Here is a 21856-nt window from a genome sequence, read left to right as displayed (position 1 = left end):
CTATACTATTCTAAAGCAAGCATAAAAAAGTATTATTAACTTAATAAGCAACCTTGCAAAATTGTCAGTGTGGCTAATACCTTCGAAACATATTAGGTGTTTTTAAAACATTTTCATGATATATTACTTCATCATCATATCTACACACAAAAGTTATACATAATAATTAGTATTTATCAGTTCTCCTTTTTTTTTATTTATTGTGGTGTAAATCAACTTAACTTATCAGAATTTAATTGTGCGGTGCAAAAGGTATAAATTGAAATGTGCTACATAACGTTCTAGTTATTGCTAAAATTTTATAGTATAGTTAAGAGAATGAGAATGAAGGACACCACGGAAATTTTATGTCAACTACGGAAATTAATGAAACGTCCAACAGGTGGACAGTGGACTTCTTTGGCGGCATACATTGTGCCTTCCGATGATGCACACGGAAGTGAATATATTTGCGAACATGATCAACGTCGCGCTTTCATCAGCGGTTTCGATGGATCAGCTGGGACAGCAGTAATAACGGCTGACAAAGCCTTGTTGTGGACTGATGGACGTTATTATCAGCAAGCAACAAATCAGTTGGATCCGAACTGGGGCCTTATGAAAGATGGCCTACCGACGACGCCTAGTATTGGAAGTTGGCTCGCTGGCAATTTACCAAAGGAGAGTGTCGTAGCAGTTGACCCAAAATTATTATCATTCCGCCGATGGCAACCTATACACAAGGAACTCATAGCTGCTGGTAATCAGACGATTTTTATTATTTTCACTTTCTGCTTATCTATTCTACGCGGTGTGCCATTTCTCAATTTTCCATAGCCCACAAATACAAAATACATATAGAGCTACACATTTGCATAGAACGCCTACTTATGCCCGTACATTAGGCAAAATTGCACAATGGACTCACGTTGCTCATTTTTCATGCATTGCGCAATTTGTCAAAAAAGAAAAGTTATTTCCAAATAACGTATGCGTATGTGTATTATTACTTTGAACTGTTGGTAAAAATAACATTCCCACTCCAAGATTTCTGAAGAAGGATTTCAGGTTTCCCGCAATTTTGTGCAAATTCACGTCTTTGCAAAGACATAGTCAAGAGCGTTTTGTAAAGTAAATCGCAATATTTCGATTCACAATGTAGTATAAAATGTTCGCCCAATGCGAACGATGCGTTTGCAATTCCAATATAACATAGTTGTAAATACCCTATATTGCATTACACTTTCCATAATTTTTGCTTGTAAATCATTTCAAACTCCTAGGAGCCAATTTTAAATGTAATATTTAATATTAACTTGTATATAGATTGTTCTTTATTACCTTTGGAGGAAAACTTGGTTGATGCCGTTTGGGGAGCTGAGCAACCTGCGCGTACGTGTAATCCCATTATCACTCTAGATTTAAAATTTGCTGGAGCAACGATAGCTGAGAAATGGAGAAATGTCAAATGTCAAATGGAAGAAAAGAAAACTCAGTTGTTAGTTGTTAGTGCCTTGGATGAAGTTGCTTGTGAGTTTCTTCGTAAGCTGACTTTATTTCTTTTTAATGTTTTTATGTGCTCTTATCACTACGTAGGGTTCCTGAATTTGCGTGGATCCGATATCGATTATAATCCCGTTTTTTTTGCTTATCTCATTGTAACTCATGATGAACTTAAGTTTTTTGTTTCGTCAACGAAATTGCCTTCTGACTTTAAAGATCATTTGGTTGCAAATGGAGTTGAAGTAAGCATCTTTGCCTATGAAGAAATTGGAGAGCGTCTCAACCAACTTGTAAGTATTACTTTCTAATATAATAAACCGACGAATATGTGTAGCTTGAGTTCCTCTATAGATGCCTTTTAACAACGATTCGCGATTAGAAATAATAATAATTATAATCAATATATTGTAATCATTATAATTATATTTCGTAATCTATGTAATTATTGTTTTATAAATTTACATTGTCGACTTACGTTGTGTAATAAGAATAGTTTGGGTTTACAAACAAAAGCCGACATTCATTGGCAAGAGAGCCGCGAAGATATTTTGAAGACCAAGCCACATCTTAGCCAGTAGTTTCCATATTTCAAATGTGCTCCAAACACATAAAATACTTATCGCGGTCTCTACCCAGAATTAACAAGTAAGCATGTGCTTACAAAAAAAAAAACTAAAATCTGTTCTTTTCATAACTTCATAACCTCATTTCGTGCAATTTTTAGCAACTTTGGATGAATACCTTTTTATTACTTACAATATATTCGGTACATGTTTCAGGGAATTTGAAAATATTTTTTTTAAATTCTGTCGTTCATTATATATATATATATATATATATATATATAGCAGTGACTTTAGTTTTTTCTATAAATATAACGTCTATTAAATTATTATTTGCAGATTAAGAAAGGAGAAGAAAAAATTTGGATATCGTCAAACTCTAGTTACTATTTAAACTCAATGATTCCGAAGAATAAACGGCACCAAGAGGTCTGGTAAAATTCTTAAAAGTTCATTTAAATATGTAAATATATCTTTTAGGTTACGCCTATTGCACTCAGCAAAGCTATTAAAAACAGTGCAGAGGTTGAAGGTTTTGTTAATTGTCATATTCGAGATGGTGTTGCTCTGTGCCAATATTTTGCATGGCTCGAAGGCATGGTCTTAAATAAACAGCATGTTAGTGAAATTTCTGGAGCAATTAAGCTGGAAGAGCTACGCTCGTAAGCAAAATTATGTGAAATTGCAATTTTTACTTCTTCATCAAATGTACAATGATGCAATTAAAAAAATTGCCACATTCCTTAAGAATATTTTTCTTTATCATTGCTATTCCCATTAATATTCGCAATTATTATATTGTATTCCAGCAAAAGAGAGCATTTTATGGGTCCAAGTTTTGAAACGATAAGCGCGTCAGGACCCAATGCTTCAATTATACATTACAAACCTGCCGAAGATACAAACCGTGAGATTGCTGACAAAGAAATATATTTGTGCGATTCTGGAGCGCAGTACAAGTATTAAAAATTTGCTACTAGATATATTTTCTTGAACTAAATGTGTGCACAACATTCTATTTAGAGACGGTACAACAGATGTAACGCGTACTTGGCATTTTGGAGAGCCAACCGATTGGCAAAAAGAAACTTATACTCGTGTGCTTAGAGGACAATTAACCTTAGGTGCAACGATCTTTCCTCGGAAAGTGAAAGTAATGCATTCTTTAAATATTACCGATAATGTCTCTACTTTTATCAAATTTTTTGTAGGGTCAAGTTTTAGATAGCTTGGCAAGAAAAGCTCTGTGGGATATTGGTTTAGATTATGGCCATGGCACCGGACATGGAGTCGGACATTTTCTAAATGTTCATGAAGGTCCAATGGGTGTGGGTATACGCTTAATGCCGGATGATCCTGGTCTACAAGAAAACATGATGATTTCAAATGGTTAATAAAAAAGCCCGCGCAGCAATTTCTAGTATTAAAAAAAAATTATTTACTCAAATTTACAGAGCCCGGTTATTACCAGGATGGAGAATTTGGCATTCGTATTGAAGATATCGTCCAAATTATTCCTGCAGAAACCAAATGTAATTTTAATGGTCGTGGAGGTTTAACTTTCAAAACAATAACCATGTGTCCCAAACAAACAAAATTAGTTAAGAAAGAAATGCTTTTGAAGGACGAAGTGAGTGCGAAATTATATTTATCTAAATTTCATGCTATGTTTGAATTCTTTTAGATAAATCTGTTAAACGAATACCATCGCCTCGTCTGGGATACACTTTCCCCAATACTTAAAGAAGAGGGCGATAATTTGACCCTGTTGTGGTTGGAAAGAGAGACGCGAAAAATTTAACCCACGGATTTAAGCATTTTTTCGACTTTATGCAATCCTTTATGCGTCATGATTACTATTTTGATTCAAATAAGAAGATTTTTTCCATTTAAAGTTCGACAATGTTTTTCTTCTATTCGCGGTTATTTATTACAAGACGTGCAATAAATTAAGCTGGCGAATATTGTGGATGTGGACAATGCATTTCAAAAAATGCTAAACTAAAACTTAATTAAAAATTATGTCACCTACTCTAAATCAAGTATGCAACATTAATAGCATATATGTATATTTGTACATATCATTCGCAGCTTTTCTCCCAGATGTTTCACATCAGATTAAATGGTTACGCCGCATATTCATCTTTCGAATTGAATTTGCCTTCAAAGAGGATGTAATCTGCGCGGTTACCAATCGAGATTTTCTGATGCTTCACTAAAAGTTTTACTATTCTCCGAATAAAATTGCAAATACCAGCTTCGGAATAATTTGATGGCACTATCCTCCTTCACTAATTGTGGGTGTTTCCGAAACGCTTTATGATTCCACATTATCATATCTCGCTCGAACTGAAAAAAAGATAATATACGATCAATAAAAGCAAGAAAAGAATACATCCTCGGCAAAGAATTAGAAATTGTATTTCAGCTTTTGAAGAAAATTTCGCAACTAATGTTTTGAGTTTGCGCATACATTCGCACGGATAGTTCGGCATTTGAAGATTCTAATTTTACCCACCTCCTCACCCAAACTACAAACTATTAATTATACGCAAACATGATCAAAGTGCATCATGCACCGTGCAAATGAACTCCTTTTTCTGATTTCGGATGGTTGAGTGGAAGCCACTTAATTGCCGTGTATTAATGAAATTTTGTTGTTCGCTTGCAAAGAGTAAAACTCAAAGACGCAACAAATAGAAGATGGAAATAAAAACTGGATGTATTCCTTAAGATTTCAATAAGTTTACAGTTACAAAAATGGGATTTTTTCCGAAATGTATTATAGGAATGACAACACTTTCTAACATATTTTTGGGCGATCTTCGCCAATGGATTTGAGTGGCAGGAAGCCATTTCTGACTACTATCATATAAAACGAATTGAAATTCGTCATTCATCCCACATTTCCTCTTGTACTTACCATGACGCTTTCACCTAAGAACACTAACTTCGTAATGGGAGCGAGAATACGTTGTGAATAGAATCTATGCACAACTTTTTGAATTAACGGCTCAACAGGTGTAATTGTTTGCAATACTTTGATTCTGCCAAATGTCGCTGACTTCATATGAAGTTGCACATATGCAGGGCCAATCTGAAAACCATCGAAGACTATTTGCTTAGATAAAATTAAGCAAAGTTAACATGAAATGTAAATACCTGTTCTCCTGTAACATCCATTTCGAATATGTGCAACTTAGATGTCATTTCAATTGAGTGCTTCAGCGTCACTCTTGCAACGTGCTTGTAAGGTGATTCGCATGGCTTCCATCTGATGCGAATAATTTTACACATAGCATATTTACATTTGTTTAAATCAAAGAACAATAGTTAGCAATTACATGTTTATCATGTTTAACTTTTAAGACACTACTGATGCTAAATGATTGATTGACTTGACTTAATAACTGCAGTATGCACTGATAGGATTTTTTGTTTTTTTAAATAATATATAAATTTAAAAATAAATAAGCTTTACGTTAAACGAATGAACAATGAAATTGTGTCCTTTCTGTCATATCGTTCATATCCTAAAGTATAATAATAATTTGTTTCTCTTTGCTAAACTAATTATATTAAGAAAGTGTAGATTTTAGATCACTTTTTGAACGCTCGGAATTGCTCGGAAAAATTGTCACAACATATTATAATCTTTTATAATTTGTTCGCGCAAATAATTGCTATGTTTCAAAAATTGTAGTGGAAGCAAAATATTTCTTTAGGATTCTATCGAATTTCATGGAATAAGAGAACAAGATGTAAACTTCACTACGACAAATATTTCGGGAGAATATTACAAATAATTCGGTATCAAACTTGAAGTTCTGTGCAGGATAAGAAAGTTTAGAATGCATACTTACTCAGCTTGCCAGTGATGGCTTCCCGGACCCTTCCATCTACTAGTAACCGAATTAATCCCGCCTGCCAAAATACTTTTCTCGTGGATTGCTTTAAAATGGGCTAAGTCGGCTCCATTTTCGGGGATTTCTTGAATATGGCAGTTCACAAAAAACTCATTTCTTCCATGAAACACAAACTCTTCATTTTCAATTTCTTTTATGACAGGTAGGGACCACGGTGTCTCCGCAGGATTAGCGTGGTACCATAAGAAAATGTTATCATTTACTTCTCTTACGAGCCACGTCCGGAGTTTAGATCCTTGGCATACTGTTTCAAAAATCATTCGATTGATACGCACAGTTTTTATTTGTAAAAGAATATTTTTGCACTCACCGCCCGTAGCGTAAGGGATGTTAACACATTTGCCATCACTACCACGAAAACGCCATTGATGAAATGGGCATTCAATTTGATCATCAATAACTCGCCCCCCTACGCCTAAATTAGCACCCATATGTGGACAGTAAGCATCCAAAACATACACGTTTCTTTCTCTCGTTCGGTAAGCAACCAAATGCTCTCCCAACGCAAATATGCTTTTTGCTTCACCCATTTTCAAATCTGACGACTCTAGTATGCTGTACCAGCCATTTGGATATGGAGGAGGTAGCTCCTTAGCACCTATTTTTCGAAGTTTTCTAATTCTGTTAATTGCATCCCTTTTCGCAAGCGCGTTCCATTTTCGACCAACAGTGATATCCAAGTTATAGCCGTCATAAACTTTCTGAAAACATAATAATTGTAAATCATATTCATGTATATCATATTATACATATCATATATATCATATTGTACATATCATGTTGTCAATAACCGTATTTTTTATGCCTTATGTGTCCTTGTGAGAACTGGACTTCATATATTCTTACACAACTAATGTAAAAAGATCTGTAGCATATAAAAAAAAAAAAGGAACAGCGTAACAGGGCATAGGCTCTCTTGAATATATATCGTCACATTGCTCATTTACTATTTGCTGTTTCAATTGCTCTATTACGGCGCAGGCGAATTATTTTCACGTGGGTACCCATGGCTGATTTTTATCATTTTTACACAAGTACTGTAATAAGACCCGATACCGATAGAATATTAATAGAATTTTTTATGTACTTCAACCCCTTAAGGAAAAGCAATGTATCGTCCGCTTGGATATTAAAATTAGTTTATGATACCGCGAAACAACGACGTCATAAGCAAAAAATGAGCTCAGAAGCAAAGAACAAATACACAACACAAGCCCAAAAAAAGGTGATAGATAAAAAAACCGATTACTTAGAATCATTACCCGTAATCATCAGTTTCATGCTGGATGTTTGGTTCCTATCTGTAGTCCGGAAATTATTCCAAAACACAAATGGAGTCGATTGTTTAATAATATGTAATTTCATAATAACGAAAAACTATACGTGCGATAAAAATTGGATAAAAACAAGCTTAAAACCAATCTGATCTGATCTCGCTTCTCGTTCAAATGACGGAAGGAAAATAAAAATATGATGGCAGCGGTTATATGTTCGGTTGTCTTCGATATTAGAGGGAATTACTTCCTCATCTTACATAATAAGAATTAGTAAACGTGAAAATATAAAAAAATACCTACCTTTGTCCAACTACAAGGAATATAAAACAAGCAGTATATTGATATAGCAAGAATAGTTACGATCACACACAACATGTAGTAGCACATGCTAAAATTATTGGTAATAGTATGATGCGTTGTCCCAATGAAATACGTCAAATCGAAATGGCTTAACGTATCCGTCCCGTTTAAATTGCAGTCACTCATTTTCAATCAAGATGGAGCTGCAATCAAATACAATTTGGATTTTTATGTTATGTTTATCTCTTATGCACATTTATTTGTATTATTAAACATACAATGCACATTATTTGCACTTTTGCATTTCACACGTAATACTGTCCTGGTAAAATATTTTTTCTGGTTTTGGTAAGCATTTGTTTTCTGAACATTTTCAGTTTCCAAAGGCGGACACACCGATAGAGTGATTGACAGAGTAAGAACTGGGTTTATTAGATGGATCAATAGAGAGAACTGAATCGATTTACCAATTGATCAGGATTGTATATTGCTAACCAGAACCAGTGAAAAGGCGGCTTCGGCGAATGAAAGTCACTCTGCTGGAATAACATTTCAATTTGCAGTCGATACATTAAAAATACTTATGGGCATTAAATAAATGCAATGTTATGCTAAAACTATTTTGGCTGCCCGTTGACACCTTAGAAGGAAAGCTTTCAAGTTCGCTCTTTACACTAACTAGTTTAGAAGAGCTATTCCAATCATGAATTAGTTACGTCAACTCGGATTCAATGTAAATATAAAATTGTTTGACGTTAAAAATCGAGTCTATCGTCAGACTGTGCTTTGTTTCTTCAAACACTTTCTTGTCGAGAAATTTTACCTTCAAATACTTAAATTACTTTTAACGCGTACGGAAGGTGCGGATGCAAAGACGAAGGCAGAGCCGATTTAAAGCACAATTTATTAAATTGGGCAACGGAAATATTTATAGAATACACGCGCAATGAAAAATTCAACTTACAATGGAACATTTGCAGAGATAGACCGGCATTTATAGGTTTTCCAGTATATGCTCCAATACATATAAATGCTAATATAATTTTAATTAATTCTTCAGTTTTATCTAAAAAGATTCAATACAAAACTATAACAAACTAACGAGTATAAGGTGCTTTTATTTTTATTTGTATTTTTTGTACGTCGATGTTATAGATGAACGGAGATTACAATGCTACGCATAAGATCGATTTGCAATATTTGCTTCTTTGCTTTCTCAGCAGCAGACATCGCGAGTGAGAAAAGCACCCATATGAACATTTTTTCAGCAGACTTCACACACATGAACTTTCTTAATTCGCCGATTCACGATTCCGTTGCTTTACAAAATATCCTTCCGTGCGTATGGTTTCACTTGCACCTTTTACTCGATCTCAGAGGATGGACATGTTAACATTAAAACATCGAAAAATGTTTTTCAAAGGTTCCCATATCATTCTACGAACTGCGATTCGTCCCCTTGGGGTATCTGCTAGGGGTGTCTATGAGCGGCATATTTTAAAAGTAAATAACAATATTCTTAGTGAATCTATGTAAAAATATATATATCGTAGCTAGGTAAGCACTCCGCTTAGCTATTCGCAAATTATAATTTTAACTTATATCATTTCGGAGTATTGGTTATAAAGCACAAACTCCAGGGCGAATACATTGTATTGTACAGTTTTAACTAATACCATTCAAAAAACATATTCGTTACTTAAGTTCTGTTTTATTTATTGGCACAAAAGCAACAAATCGGCACGTTTCCACGTTCGTTTTCTTTAAAAAGAGCCGTGGTACACGAGTCAGAATGTGCATTAATTTCGAATTCTCGCAATTTTTCATTACAAATCATAAAATTTTTCTTATGTGTACGTAAACAACGTACGTTTATTGCGATGAAAGTCAAACTCAAAGATGTATTTGAACGGCTTTGCTTATATGGAAGGGAGAGGAATTAGAAAAAGTCTGATACTGTCAGGTTTTCAAAGCCATTGTAGAAGTTTAAAATCGGAAATCACGTGTCATTGGTCTTGTAACATGTATGGGAATTTAGATCGGACTCTATGTATATTTCAAAATGTGAACGTTAACCGTACTATTCATAAACTCAGGTGCCTAAGAGTCACCTTAAGAATTAGGATCCGATCAGATCAGATCCAGTTGTCATTTCTCCTTTGAGAGGATTGATAATATACTTTAAAATATCGCCCCTGATAAATTTTAGATTTATATTTATAGGAAAGTAATCGTGTAAAAAATGAGAACCATTAATAGTTATTCTGTGCTGCTATAGACTGTTTGTGAACTGCAGACGTCGTTTTAAGCTCTTTGATTGCGCAGATGGACGGACATTAGCGGACATCGTGCCGTTTCGCTGGAACTAGACAAGTACAAGTGGTAGGGGTATGAGGATTTAAAGTCAACTACTCATAAATGCGGAGTACCAACCCAACTTAAATATGCAGAACAGTAAAATTTGCATAAAGAATATAAAGTCGTTTAAGAAAAAAAAAGAAAAAAAAAAGCTGCAAACCCGTGTATATATAATCGAAGCAAGGAATGGGACATTTGCTCTTTGCGTTCCTATATACAAATTTTGTCTTCCATAAACTTTCGTTATTTCAAACTTCGCCGGTGGTATTTGAGTTTCATTGGTACAGGCATGTTTGTTATTCGTTCTAACAATTGCATATCATATGCCGCGATCTCGCGGACGACATACCGAAGAGTCATGCAATGGAATATTTGCGCTTACGTAGCATATTACGAATCTAGCGCTATCTTGCAGTTGTGTTGGTATGTGCTCTCGCTTCAAGCACAAAGTAAGTATCAAAAAATTCGCTAAAAGCTGAAATTTTCTTTAAAGTTTAATGTGACGTTAATATTACGTCTTACGTATTACCTTTGCTTCTATGCACGGACACTTTTAAATTTGACATTACATCTGCAAATTTATGCATAAGAGAAGAGAACAAAATAAACAACTTTTACCCATATACCGTCTGCGAAATGCAGACAAATAAAGCATTACAAAAGCGAAACTACTCTTTCAAAAAAAAGGTCTTTTGCGTGGTCGGACATTTCGTAATTCCAAGTCTGTAAGAAGCGAAGAGACTATCGCAACTGAATTTGAAATTGTGCAGTGTGCACAACCGCATAGAATTGTCTCATTCGTATGAGATAGTTTTAGAAATAGAAGGCCATCTTTAACCCATTTCTTCATAGTTAGCAACATTTATTAATCTCCAATCGGCAAAACACGCTTGACGGGCTTACACGCTTAAGGGCAACATTGGGGCTCTTAAGTCAATCATCTATCCCCCCCCCCCCCGGGATTGCGTTGCAGGTATGCGCATTATTTAATTTAATTAAAAGCGCATATTTATGCTGGCACATTAGCGGCATATTGCTTACGTATTCTTTATTCCAACTTGACTGGTTTAAAAAATTCAAGAGATCAATTCGGGCTTACACTTACACTACCTTATGAGCGTGTCAACTAAATTTTCGTGGAGCATCAAGGTAGAGCGCTCTAAACTAAACGCAATGCAACCAACATACATTTAGGAAGGAATCATTACGTAGCCCTCAAGCTATCAACTATGAATGTAACGGCAACCGTAAATGTGAGATGAATAACGCATATGGGTGTCGAAGGCTTGCTTGTCTGTATTTTTATTATGGCTTTCTTACTTAATCGACTGGCCTATTTAGGAAACAGGTCAAGTATTTTATCTTCGTGGATATTCCAGCGATGAGTAGGTTATGTACAAAGACCAATAGGTCACCAAACTTGTTTTTTATTTGTTTATTTATTTACTTTTTTTATGCACAAAAGTACTAAGAGGCGTCACTCACTGAATCCACGTTAATTCTATAATTTTTAATCCCGAATCGTACATAACGATCATTCGCGTTAATTAATAGCGAATATTAAAAGTACGTTCGTACATGGATTTTTTATTGTCCGAGTGATAGCATTTGCTAAAGTATACAGACGACCCGCTGTTTACCTTGTAATTGTTGCACATATTCCTTTTTCTTAATTTTTTACAATAAAAAGCATACTAAGCTTATAATTTCACGCCACTTCAACGTCTCGTACGCATGCAATTTTCGCAACTTTCACATTTGCTTATATTTTTTCGCAGTTATTCTTCGAGAAATGCAATGGATTAGTAGTCCACGGTTCCGCTCGCAACGATTATTCATTCCCGAGTAATACGCTCAAAATTGCTTCTTTTCAGCTTTCATTTCATTCTTTCATTTACGCCCGCAAAACTTAAATGCATTGTTTTTTTGTTATTAATTGCTCTTCGCAGCTCACATTATTGTGGTTTAAACGATTTTCATTTGTTTTATTATTATTTATTTATGTTTTTTTTTTTAATGAATTTACCTGCCGAACAAACTCCATTTTTTTGAGTTCATTTCATTTGCTTTTCTTATTAGCTCAGCACATTTCCAAATTTGGAAACTAAAAGACAAAGTGCTACCTGGAAATGCATGGATAGTTTTCATCATCCTTTTCGTGAGAAATTCAAATGCTCGGCAAGTCGTGTGGTGTTTTCTTAAATTTAGCCTTCAATTAGTGAATCTCTCTGTTCACGCTAACTGGAGAGTCCAATAGCAATTTGTTGAGGACAACATCATCATGGTCGTTACGAACATTCCTATGCAATATCCACAGTGTTTGCTATAAAAATTGCTTTAATCGACACGCCCGAGCACAAAAATATGCTAATTGTGATCTATATTTCGAAAATTTTTGTTTTTGTTCTCCTCAGCGGGGTATTTTATAACCAAGCACTAAAATTATTCGGCTTTACTAGTATTTAAAGAGGTTCTAAGGAAAACCGCTAAAGAAATTTTATTATAAATTCAAAATTTCGCACAAAAACAGCATTTTGAAATTCGCTTAAAAGCGAATCTATATTGTGGGCATTTCACTTTCCTATACAGCCTTTGTTGTGATGAGAGCTAACAGTAGTGCACACCGCAGAGAAAAAGATTAAGACTAAGTCAATGAAAGCCAAGAAAGAGCAAAATGCTCTTACATAAGCAACCAGCCGGCAATTCTACTAAATTGGAAGATTAACTGCGGAGTAAGTCTGCAAATGGTAGCAATTGCTTGCCAAAGAAGATATTAGACTGCTGTCATTTTTATGACTAGGACCACTCGAGGATGCGCTCGCGCGTGTAAGCGAGAGAGAGAGAGAGAGAGCTATCGTATTCAGTTTCTTCGAATATAAAAAATATCTTTAGACGAATTGCTCCCGAAGTTTTGCTTTCAAACTCGGCTTCATTGACAATCATTGATAACATCGATAAAATCGATTCTGGATGAATGATGTAAGAAGTTTATACACATGGTTCCAGTTTTCGACTAGTGAAAACTGGAGAGGTCGATAGTCTCCGAGTTCTTCTCTTGCAATTGCGGTTTAATGCGGTTTTTAGGACTGGTCTTTCCTTAGCTTTGACCTTATTTACCTTGATTGACTTAATTTGCTATAATGTACGAAACTGCTATTCTAGAATTATTCACAATGATTTTCAGTCTGGCAGGAATGAAAAGGGCTGCAAATGGGACGAACATCTACTACCGAACGCTGCCGTAAACTTTTTGTTCTCTATCGAATAGTCGAACCGAAACTACACAACGACTTTTATTTGAATAAAAACAACGGCAGTAGCATCGCATTTAAGTTGTCGTCATAATTTATTTGCATTCACTCATCCAAACTGTGGTGATTATTCATACATAATTCTGAACTGTTTCTTAAATTTTATTACCCATTGAACTATTTATTTACAATACAGTTTCTTCAAGCTATTCTTAGCCCTTGATAATGGGGACTTCAGTTCTCGTTTCGTAAATGGAAATAACAAGAATTCTTCTCTCAGATTAATAAATTAAAAGAGCATATTTCATCAGTTTATTGCTTTGCTTAACTTCTAGTCTAAGCCGCAAGCTTAGCTTCATATTTCGTATTTATATTTTAGAGCATAAACTCAGTCTTACACGTGAAAAAACTACATAGCACACTTAATCTTCTTTCATGTGACTCTAACAAGCAAATGATAAAATATACCAGAGAACAGTATTTGTGTTATCTGAACCATTACAATTTTCCCCTGAACCACAATTTTCCTAATTCGTACCAAATGTGAATTATATTGAACTAATTATAATTATACATATATATCTCTGTTGCATCATTTAATACGAGCACGAGGTGTAAATACTAGCGGATACGTTTTCACTGGCAAGGCAACACATGCGGGCCTAGTTGTAATCGCAGACACATTTCGGGAACTCACCTCATATCGTTGCAAAATGTTCGCCAAAAGAATGAACGCGAAGCGACGTAACAAATTTTGCCCAATGCAAGTTCGCTTTCCTATGCTGAAAGGTATAAAGTGCGGAATATTGGCTTTCAGTCGTGCCCTTTCTTTTCCTGCGTCAGTTTTTTCAGCTTTTTGCTGTTTTTGTATCAAGTTGGTTGCGGACGATTTTCCGGCCTTCTCCAATTCGACACCTGAATCCGAACCTTCCGAGTTTCGTCGAATGGAGAAGCTTTTGCCCACAGACTTCTGAGCATTTGTTTGTGATGTCCTTTCGAGAAAGCGCTCGGGATCAAACATTTCTGGATTCTCCCAGAGTTCTGAACTTGTATTCAACTTATAGTTATTTATGAAGACTACAGTGCCCTTTGTAACGCCATATCCAGAAATGACAACATCGTCAGTGGCCACATGCGGCACAATTGGCGAAGATGAATGCCGCAAAACTTCATATATAGTAGCCATTGTATACGGCATTCTTGCCATGTCATAAAGGCTGATTTTTCTATTGGCAGTTTCGCAAATATCGTCCGCTTCTTCTTGTATTCTTTCTCCGATAAGAGGATTTTTGGCAACGTGACCGAGAGCTAGCAAAACAAGATTCCCCACAGCCGAATGTCCGCCGATGAAATCTTCCAACATGAAAAGGACTGTGTCATGTGTCACATTTTCACTCTCAGCAAGGTTGTTTATGATAGCATCCGTAAAATCCCTTTCATGCCTTTCGCTTTCTTCCGAATCTATGTTAATTTCTCTTTCGTGCATTATACGCTGCAAAATAAAGCAGCGAATCGTAGCAGACCAATTAACGATGGTTGTGGTGTGCTTGCGATAAAATGGAGCTAATGAGGGGAAAAAATCGTGTGGGCAGCCATGATTAATTTCCCAAAATATTTCATCGAAACATTCTACGACTTTTTGGAAATCTTTGTCGTCGTACTCAAATCGAACCGAACACATGTAATGGGAGAACATATTGGCGCACGTTTGCTGGAGAATGGGCTTAATTTCAAGCTCTCCTCCTTTGTCGATTTCACCGTTAAGTTTGCTCACAAATTCATCGATTTCAAAGCAACCCACATCAGACATTTTTTTAAAATGAGAAGTCGGTTCGCGAGGGGAACAATGACTTCGAGCTAAGTTTCGTCGCTTCTCTTGAAGAGGCGACCAGTCGCAGAGGGCCAGTGCTGCAACAATTTACAATCGTGCTAAAAATTCAATAGAAATGACAATATGGAAAAAATTTCTTACAATTATTACGATCTCCACCGAATAGTTTGTGATAGCGTAAAAAGTCTGGCCGACCCCCGAAAAACTTTCCATTTTGATTTAAAACTTCTTTCATTACGTCTAAATTATTGACGACTAAGCAGCGGGTAGATCCAATTGTGAGACTGTAAATGTCACCTAATTCTTTCGACAATTGTGTAAATGCGTCGAACGGAAAACTGAAACGCAACAGCAAGTGCAAGTTACCAATAATTGGCCACGGTAAAGGACCGGGTGCTTGTTTGTACTCCTCAACAAACCGTTCACCGCTATTCGACGTAACTTTGACGATTTTGACTTTACGCAGGTGATTAAATAACATTCGCGTATAAAGCCCAACAAACAGAATAAATACTGCACTCAGCAGAATCACCGGAACCAATAACATTGTATATGTTTTCAAATTGATGATATTTGACCAAATAAGTAATACAATAACAATATAATAGAGTTTAATCGAGCGCACCTTTCAGATTTTATTCTTAACTAAAATACTTCTGCTATTCGACTCTTCTTTTATAGACCTTTTCGGTTAACGTTGCTCATTAAATATGCCATCAATGAAGAAAACAACGGCTACACCTCGCGTTTCGTTTTATTTATGCAATATGCTCGCGATGGATGATCATTGATATGTATAGACATATATGTATAGAGAATTACTTATCCTCTCGAAATCTCATATCCAAATTGAAGCGGTACTTTGACAATACGTATGCATGTATATATCAAAGTGGCAAGAAAGCTGATTTACATAAGTTTTAATCATATTCAACTCACCTAACGTATATATAGCAAGCAATTTGTATATATATATGTAGAGTATATCATTTAAATGCATTTATATGTCATAGCATATATGTTCAGATTAAGCAAGTATCTTTTTACGTATTCAAATTATCAGAGAAAAAGTAAGAAAAACGGTAACGCCTTGCCGGTAGATCTTGGATATCACCAATCAAAAGTAAATTATATAGAATATTGATAGGGACTAATGGATTATTAATCTTACGCAAATCAAAAAATGAAAATTCCAAACTTAAACCTAAAACTATCTTCTTCTGTGAGTCGGTCATGTCAGAAATATCACAGAAATATTGCCGACGATTCATTCAATTTTTAGATAAACAAGCAACTGTGGGCCATGCTGACGAGAGGAGCATGTTGCCTTTTCAAAATGCTTTGATTACAGATGAAAGAATTTCGAGATAAGTTTAAGCCATTTCAGTAACAATTTTTAAACTCCACTCATCTTGCCCTAAATAGAACGAGGAAATTACGAATTTAAATTTCAGTAACAGCACGCGCAGATGTGTGGAGTATTCAAATGAATGATTTGTAATTACGTACCCAAATTTCTATCGGTTAATGTTTAGCTTGAAAACAGAAATACTTGCATCTGTTCGGACAAATATTTCGTAAACGAATCTTGTCAAATGCGCGAAGGATCTTTTTGGACATAAAATATTATAATAATAAATATGTATAGCAGTCTCGTTGACTGTTGAAACTCGCCTAATTACTTATTTTGAAATTATCCTGGTTACTTTTTCCATTCTTTCTAACGTAAAGGGAAAATTGAAGGATGTAATAGAGAAGGTGTTATTTTTTGTGTAATGACTTGAAAGAAAATATGCGGATTGTCCACTTTTCTAATAGGAGAGTAAGAGAAAATCTCCTTCAATAAAAAAATAAATAAATAGAATATATGTAAACATGACGTAGATCAAAAAAATGGACGCCACACAAACTTCTCTCTCGCCGTATTTTGAAACAAAAATCATTTGGAAGTCATTACTTTTAATGGTAAAGAGAAGTATAATAAGTTGCACTTACTGTTGTTCTTTTATGGATTAACAATATCACTCAATACCAAAAATGATGATGATGATGATGATGATGATGGTGATGAGTATACACCGCCTCAGTTGTACTCGTTTAGGAAGGAGTCTTCTACTTAAACGTATCTTCACTATCTTCTTAAACGTATTTGGCTAGTACAATAGAATGTGTATAAACGATAAAAATATTTTCCTCCTCTACACTTTCTTAAGCTGTTTCTCTTGTTTTCTGTATAATAGGTTTGAGAATTTAAGAAATTTCAAGCAACAGGCAGGCAAATAAAATCTTATTTGTTAACTTTTTTACACGAAAATTATGTTTAACAGGCAATAAAATTACAAAACTTTTGTTCATCATTTGCAAAATGCATTCAACGAAAGTATTTGTAAAACTTCAAAATCGAATTGAACGAAACCAAACTTCAAATAACAAATATCAACAACTTTAGCAACTTTATCAATATGATCCAGAGTCCAAAAGAAAATGACAGAAGAGCACAAGAACATTTTTAAAATAACAGGTAGTGCAGGAGCGTACGCACTTAAAACAATATGGCCCTGTAGCATTACGTCACATCAAGATACAACAAAGCGTATAATGAAAATGTAAGAGCAAGTGCACAAATTGTTAAGTGTATTACCTTAACGAATCATTCAAAGTCCCTAAAATATTCCCAGCCTTGTATTTTAAAAATAATCTTGTCTTCTCTAGTTATTGGTTCTCTTTAATAATTGCCATACAATTTCCAACTTTTCTCAAGTGTAAACATCTCTATTGTTTGCAATCATTTTTGGATAAGGAAAGGAGTTCTTAAAAGTAGAAATAACATAAGTGCTTTACTCGAGCTCTTTGCATATTTAATATGTGTGTACTCGCTATGCCTGAAAATAGCCATCAAATGAAAATGGAATTGATATCAATTTTGAATTTTTAACGTAGTGCCTAATTTAGCTAATCGTATTGCGAAAACTTGGATATTTATTTTACAATAAATGCGTAAAACCTGGCAGCTTCTTTACTTATACCGTTTATGACGTCCAATACGGAAATGTGCAGCTCATAACTCGACTGTAAACCGTTATTCGTTTCAGTGTAATTTCTTGGCATTTTTTTCTCACTGCTTTTACATTTACAGTAGGGAGGGGCTGTTAATCAAGTCAATGGGAGAATTTGGTTATCAAATGAACGAGTAGGTTTTCGTGACATCAAATAGAGATTAAAATTTAAAACATTTTTTATTCAGATCAAGCGAGGCAGACACGATTGATCTGAGTTTTATGAGCAGAACTGACTTTAGTAATAGCGATGTGGAACGTGTTTTACTGGAATCGGAGGAGAGTATTCTAAACTCGATCGAACCAATCTCTGATTGCCATGACTCATCCGCATTTTTAAGTCCTATGAATGATATTTTAGGCGATCTAAATGAATTTGGGAAAAGTTTTTATTCAGACCAATCAGGGTCGTCCCAGCAACAGCAGTCTCAGCAGCTTAGTAGGCCTGCTATTAGTTGTTCTTGGCTCGGGCAAAGAGAGGCGAGTTTTATCAATCTTCCCATGCCCACTCCATACGCAAATGCAAACCAGGATATCAAACTTCGTCCATCTTTGGAATCAGTAAGTATTTATGACATGGAGACTCAACCAGAACATTCTGCTTTGATGACCGAAAATGGAGTTGAATTCACTACATCTGATTGCACATACATTGGACCGGAATATCCTTCAAATTTGAATCAGTGGCTTTTCAATTCAGAACAGCAACAGCAGCAAGTGGCCTACATGTCCCCCTCCATTCAAAGCATAAGCCGTATGTCTGGTATGGCACCTCTCCCTATTAATGCCGCAAATCAAATGAATTCAAATTATTCAGCGCATTTCCCTAATACAGTGCAATTCTACGGATCTTCTTCGATTGCCTCACCATCGATTCCAATGGGGGATAACTTTTTTGCTAGCCATAGCTCAGCACATGTTCAAGACGTTCCTACTACGAAAGCCGCGGAAGTTCCCCATAAAGATTTAGAAGCTAAACCGGAATCAATCGAACAAGTGCAATGGAAGTTTGGAAGCAATTTTCAAATAAGTTCCAATAATGTTTTTAATAACAGTTCAACATTTGATGAAGCTGAAGGTCGACCACCTTCGAATGCTCCAAAGGATGCAACAATGCAAAGAAATTTATCGGAAGATCCGCAGCAACACCCATTGCCAAACGCTTTAGATAGGAATGGTATGCACTGGGGGTCGATATTTCCCCGCAACCAGCTGATTCAGCCACCTGAAATGGTTGTAATGCATCCACTACGTACACGCAAGTTAGTTGCGTCCAAACGCATTTCGTTCGCCTCAACGACACAAACTATTACCCATCAAAATTCAACTGATGTGATTGACTGCTCCCAAGATAATCCGGCTAGCCTTGCTAGCAAAGCTGTCCAGCGGGATGAAAATGCTGGAAAAGATAGCGTTGAAAAAGAGTGTGATCAGACTACACATCTTTTTGATGATTTCTCCAATTTTAATTATAATCTTACCAACATACCGATGATTAAAGAACGCTCAAGATCCGAAAATCGAAGTAAAAATCGTAGAAAACAAAAATTACAAATAATTCCAGGTAAATTTTTTACTAAATTAATTCATCGCAAACTGAAAGTAAAAATATCACTTTTTGTATCGACTATTAAGTCCTTCACCCAAGTTTTGTAGACTAACATAGAAAATATGTGAAGCCATTTCTTGCTTTGGAAATGTATATATATAAGCTTAATAGTTAGGTAAGTAGATAACTACTCCCAAATTTCAAAGTGTAATAGCAATAAAGCCAATTGTCAATAAAAATGAGCAATATCCGAGCGTAAATCCTTGGACGATCTCAAGGGTCGCAAAAATTATCTAAAAACTGCACCTTACTCGTTATGGAGAAACTTTTGGATCACCTTTGCTTGCTTTGAAGCTTGGCTGTTATTTGTCTAATTGAAATTTATTAAAAAGCAATAAAATATTTTCAAGTAAACTGCGTCACACTAAGCGGTGATAATTGTTAATGTTCTCCTATGTGAAGTGTATAAAAGTTTTCTGTTTTTATAATTACGAAAGTAAAATTGATGAAGAGCTCGATTATTATCGCAATTTGCCGTTTTACGCTATTTCCAAAATAAATTCTTACCACTGAGTTTAAACAGCGCGAACAGGGAGCTCGGCTTAACATATTCATCCCTCTTTCCGTCTATTGAAAGCCCGATTATCACGTCGATGGTTATATGAATTTCTAAGCTTTTTCGCAACATTCGAATAAACAAATATCGCTAAAAAATTCGGATTTTTCATATTCCCGTAGGTTCAGAGAACGTGATTTTTGAGACACAACACGCTGTTGGTAATGTTGTAGAAGACTCCGTTCCAATCCAAGCCGTTGTTGAAGATCATGAGAAAGAGAGTAAAAACGAGGGTACACAGGACCCTTACTCAGAAATGGAATTACCTGAATTAGATGAGATATTTCGGCGTAAAAAAAAGCCTGTCGCTGTTGTTGCTGTCGGTAGCAAAAGAAATTATCAGATAACGCCGCCTGTAGCACAGCCTATTGCTTCGATTGCAAAGAAAGTTTATCGAGGCATTGATCAATCACCACGTAAAGAATTACAAGAAAGTTCAATTTCATTTAACGAAAAAATTTCTGTCCCGATTGCTATGCGTAAAGCTCGCTCTCATTTGGCTATTAACAAAAGTGTTTGGACATACAGTACAGACTCGGATTCAGAAGAAAGTGCCAGGCGCGATGATCAAACGCCAGCAGCAAAATCTTTTAAGTGCACGAAATGCAAAAAAATTTTTAAAACCTCTCGATCCCTAGCAATACATACTAAACGTTGTATTAATTCTTCACATAAGGACAAAAGCGACACGTTATCAATTGTTTTAGCTGAAAGCCAATCCAACGGCGAAAGCAATACGAATGAGAATTCGAAAAAGAGTTCTGATGAGTTGCAATCTCTATCAATATTAAATGAGGGTGGACGTTCTCAGTGCAATAATTTATTGCCCAAGATGGTAAATTCTCATGTTCAAGAGTCGCCTATTAGTAAACAAAAACCAAGGCCCATAACTCGATCCCAAACCCGACGATCGACTGGTCGATCAATTTCAAATACCGGAACAAAACGTTCAAAATGACTTTTACTATTTTAACTTAAATTATTGTCGTGAATATATGGAGGTAAGATGCTCCATATCCTTTCTTTTTTTTTTGTACATATGTGTATTAATCCATCATTGTGTTTTATGTGTACTTATTTAATTTTAATTTTCGAGCCACACTAAATAATTTAAATACACATAAAAAATTTTACAACTTCATTTTTATATCATTTAAGTGCACCTCCTATACTTAACGGTATTTTATATAGTTTCGAATATCACAAATCATTGAATTAATGGGGATAACTTTGTTAAAAGTTATATAAATACAAAGGCTGTTTTTCATCTAGTTCAAATTTAATTAACTTTATATTATTTAGGTCAAAAAGGCAAATTTGATGATATCAAAAAAATTGTGTCTATGTTTTATCTAATTATTTGTTACATGTAATGTGTATAGCTATTTAAACTACATTAAAGGGGCTCGTGTTTCTATTTTATTAAAACAACTGCTCGTTCTTTTTTTGCGATATTTCTATAGCTATTTTAAATATAATAAAAATATCAATTGTTTGGTTACATGGCACAAGTGGTTTATTTTTACATTAGCAAAGGCAGAATATTTCTTTATCCGAAATAAATAACCTTAACTTATTTAGGAACTACAAGCTCATCATCGCAAACAATACGGATACTGTCAATTATTGACTACATGTGGCATGTTG

The 21856-nt window shown here is 35.2% G+C and overlaps 4 protein-coding genes across 7 annotated transcripts; 2 read left to right on the top strand and 2 right to left on the bottom strand.

Annotated features, from left to right (window-relative positions):
• Positions 1-103: 103 nt before the first annotated feature.
• On the top strand, positions 104-4239 carry LOC119635125 (xaa-Pro aminopeptidase ApepP). Of its 3 annotated transcripts, XR_005247022.1 has the most exons (12): positions 104-252; positions 311-739; positions 1306-1509; positions 1576-1772; positions 2385-2474; positions 2526-2707; positions 2855-3004; positions 3069-3198; positions 3257-3434; positions 3500-3675; positions 3730-4087; positions 4149-4239. XR_005247022.1 is itself a non-coding variant. In XM_038029716.1 (11 exons), exons 2-11 carry the CDS (start codon positions 319-321, stop codon positions 3844-3846), a joined length of 1845 nt encoding a protein of 614 aa, XP_037885644.1. In that variant the 5' UTR covers positions 104-252; positions 311-318; the 3' UTR covers positions 3847-4222. The 3 variants fall into 3 exon arrangements, 2 of the variants coding, with proteins under 2 accessions (XP_037885644.1, XP_037885645.1); XM_038029716.1 differs by having other exon boundaries at positions 3730-4222; XM_038029717.1 differs by having other exon boundaries at positions 306-739; positions 3730-4222.
• Positions 4210-17170, bottom strand: LOC119635129 (cholesterol 7-desaturase). Of its 2 annotated transcripts, XM_038029723.1 has the most exons (8): positions 11017-11041; positions 8513-9029; positions 7549-7751; positions 6282-6672; positions 5909-6215; positions 5208-5319; positions 4969-5142; positions 4210-4394 (listed from the first exon to the last, which is right to left on the bottom strand). In XM_038029723.1, exons 3-8 carry the CDS (start codon positions 7732-7734, stop codon positions 4233-4235), a joined length of 1332 nt encoding a protein of 443 aa, XP_037885651.1. In that variant the 5' UTR covers positions 7735-7751; positions 8513-9029; positions 11017-11041; the 3' UTR covers positions 4210-4232. The 2 variants fall into 2 exon arrangements, with proteins under 2 accessions (XP_037885651.1, XP_037885652.1); XM_038029724.1 differs by lacking the exons at positions 8513-9029; positions 11017-11041 and adding an exon at positions 16984-17170.
• On the bottom strand, positions 13390-15656 carry LOC119635127 (cytochrome P450 307a1-like). The gene is made up of 2 exons (XM_038029718.1): positions 15130-15656; positions 13390-15065 (listed from the first exon to the last, which is right to left on the bottom strand). The coding sequence occupies exons 1-2, from the start codon at positions 15533-15535 to the stop codon at positions 13750-13752; spliced, it is 1722 nt and encodes a 573-aa protein (XP_037885646.1). The 5' UTR covers positions 15536-15656; the 3' UTR covers positions 13390-13749.
• An 823-nt stretch (positions 17171-17993) lies between the features above and the next one.
• On the top strand, positions 17994-21640 carry LOC119635124. The gene is made up of 4 exons (XM_038029715.1): positions 17994-18059; positions 18125-18178; positions 18233-19608; positions 20332-21640. Exons 2-4 carry the CDS (start codon positions 18150-18152, stop codon positions 21165-21167), a joined length of 2241 nt encoding a protein of 746 aa, XP_037885643.1. The 5' UTR covers positions 17994-18059; positions 18125-18149; the 3' UTR covers positions 21168-21640.
• Positions 21641-21856: the final 216 nt, after the last annotated feature.

The sequence above is a fragment of the Glossina fuscipes genome, unplaced genomic scaffold (genome assembly GCF_014805625.2).
Source record: "Glossina fuscipes isolate IAEA_lab_2018 unplaced genomic scaffold, Yale_Gfus_2 3, whole genome shotgun sequence".
Lineage (NCBI taxonomy): Eukaryota > Metazoa > Arthropoda > Insecta > Diptera > Glossinidae > Glossina > Glossina fuscipes.
This window is presented reverse-complemented; position numbering and strand designations above follow the sequence as displayed.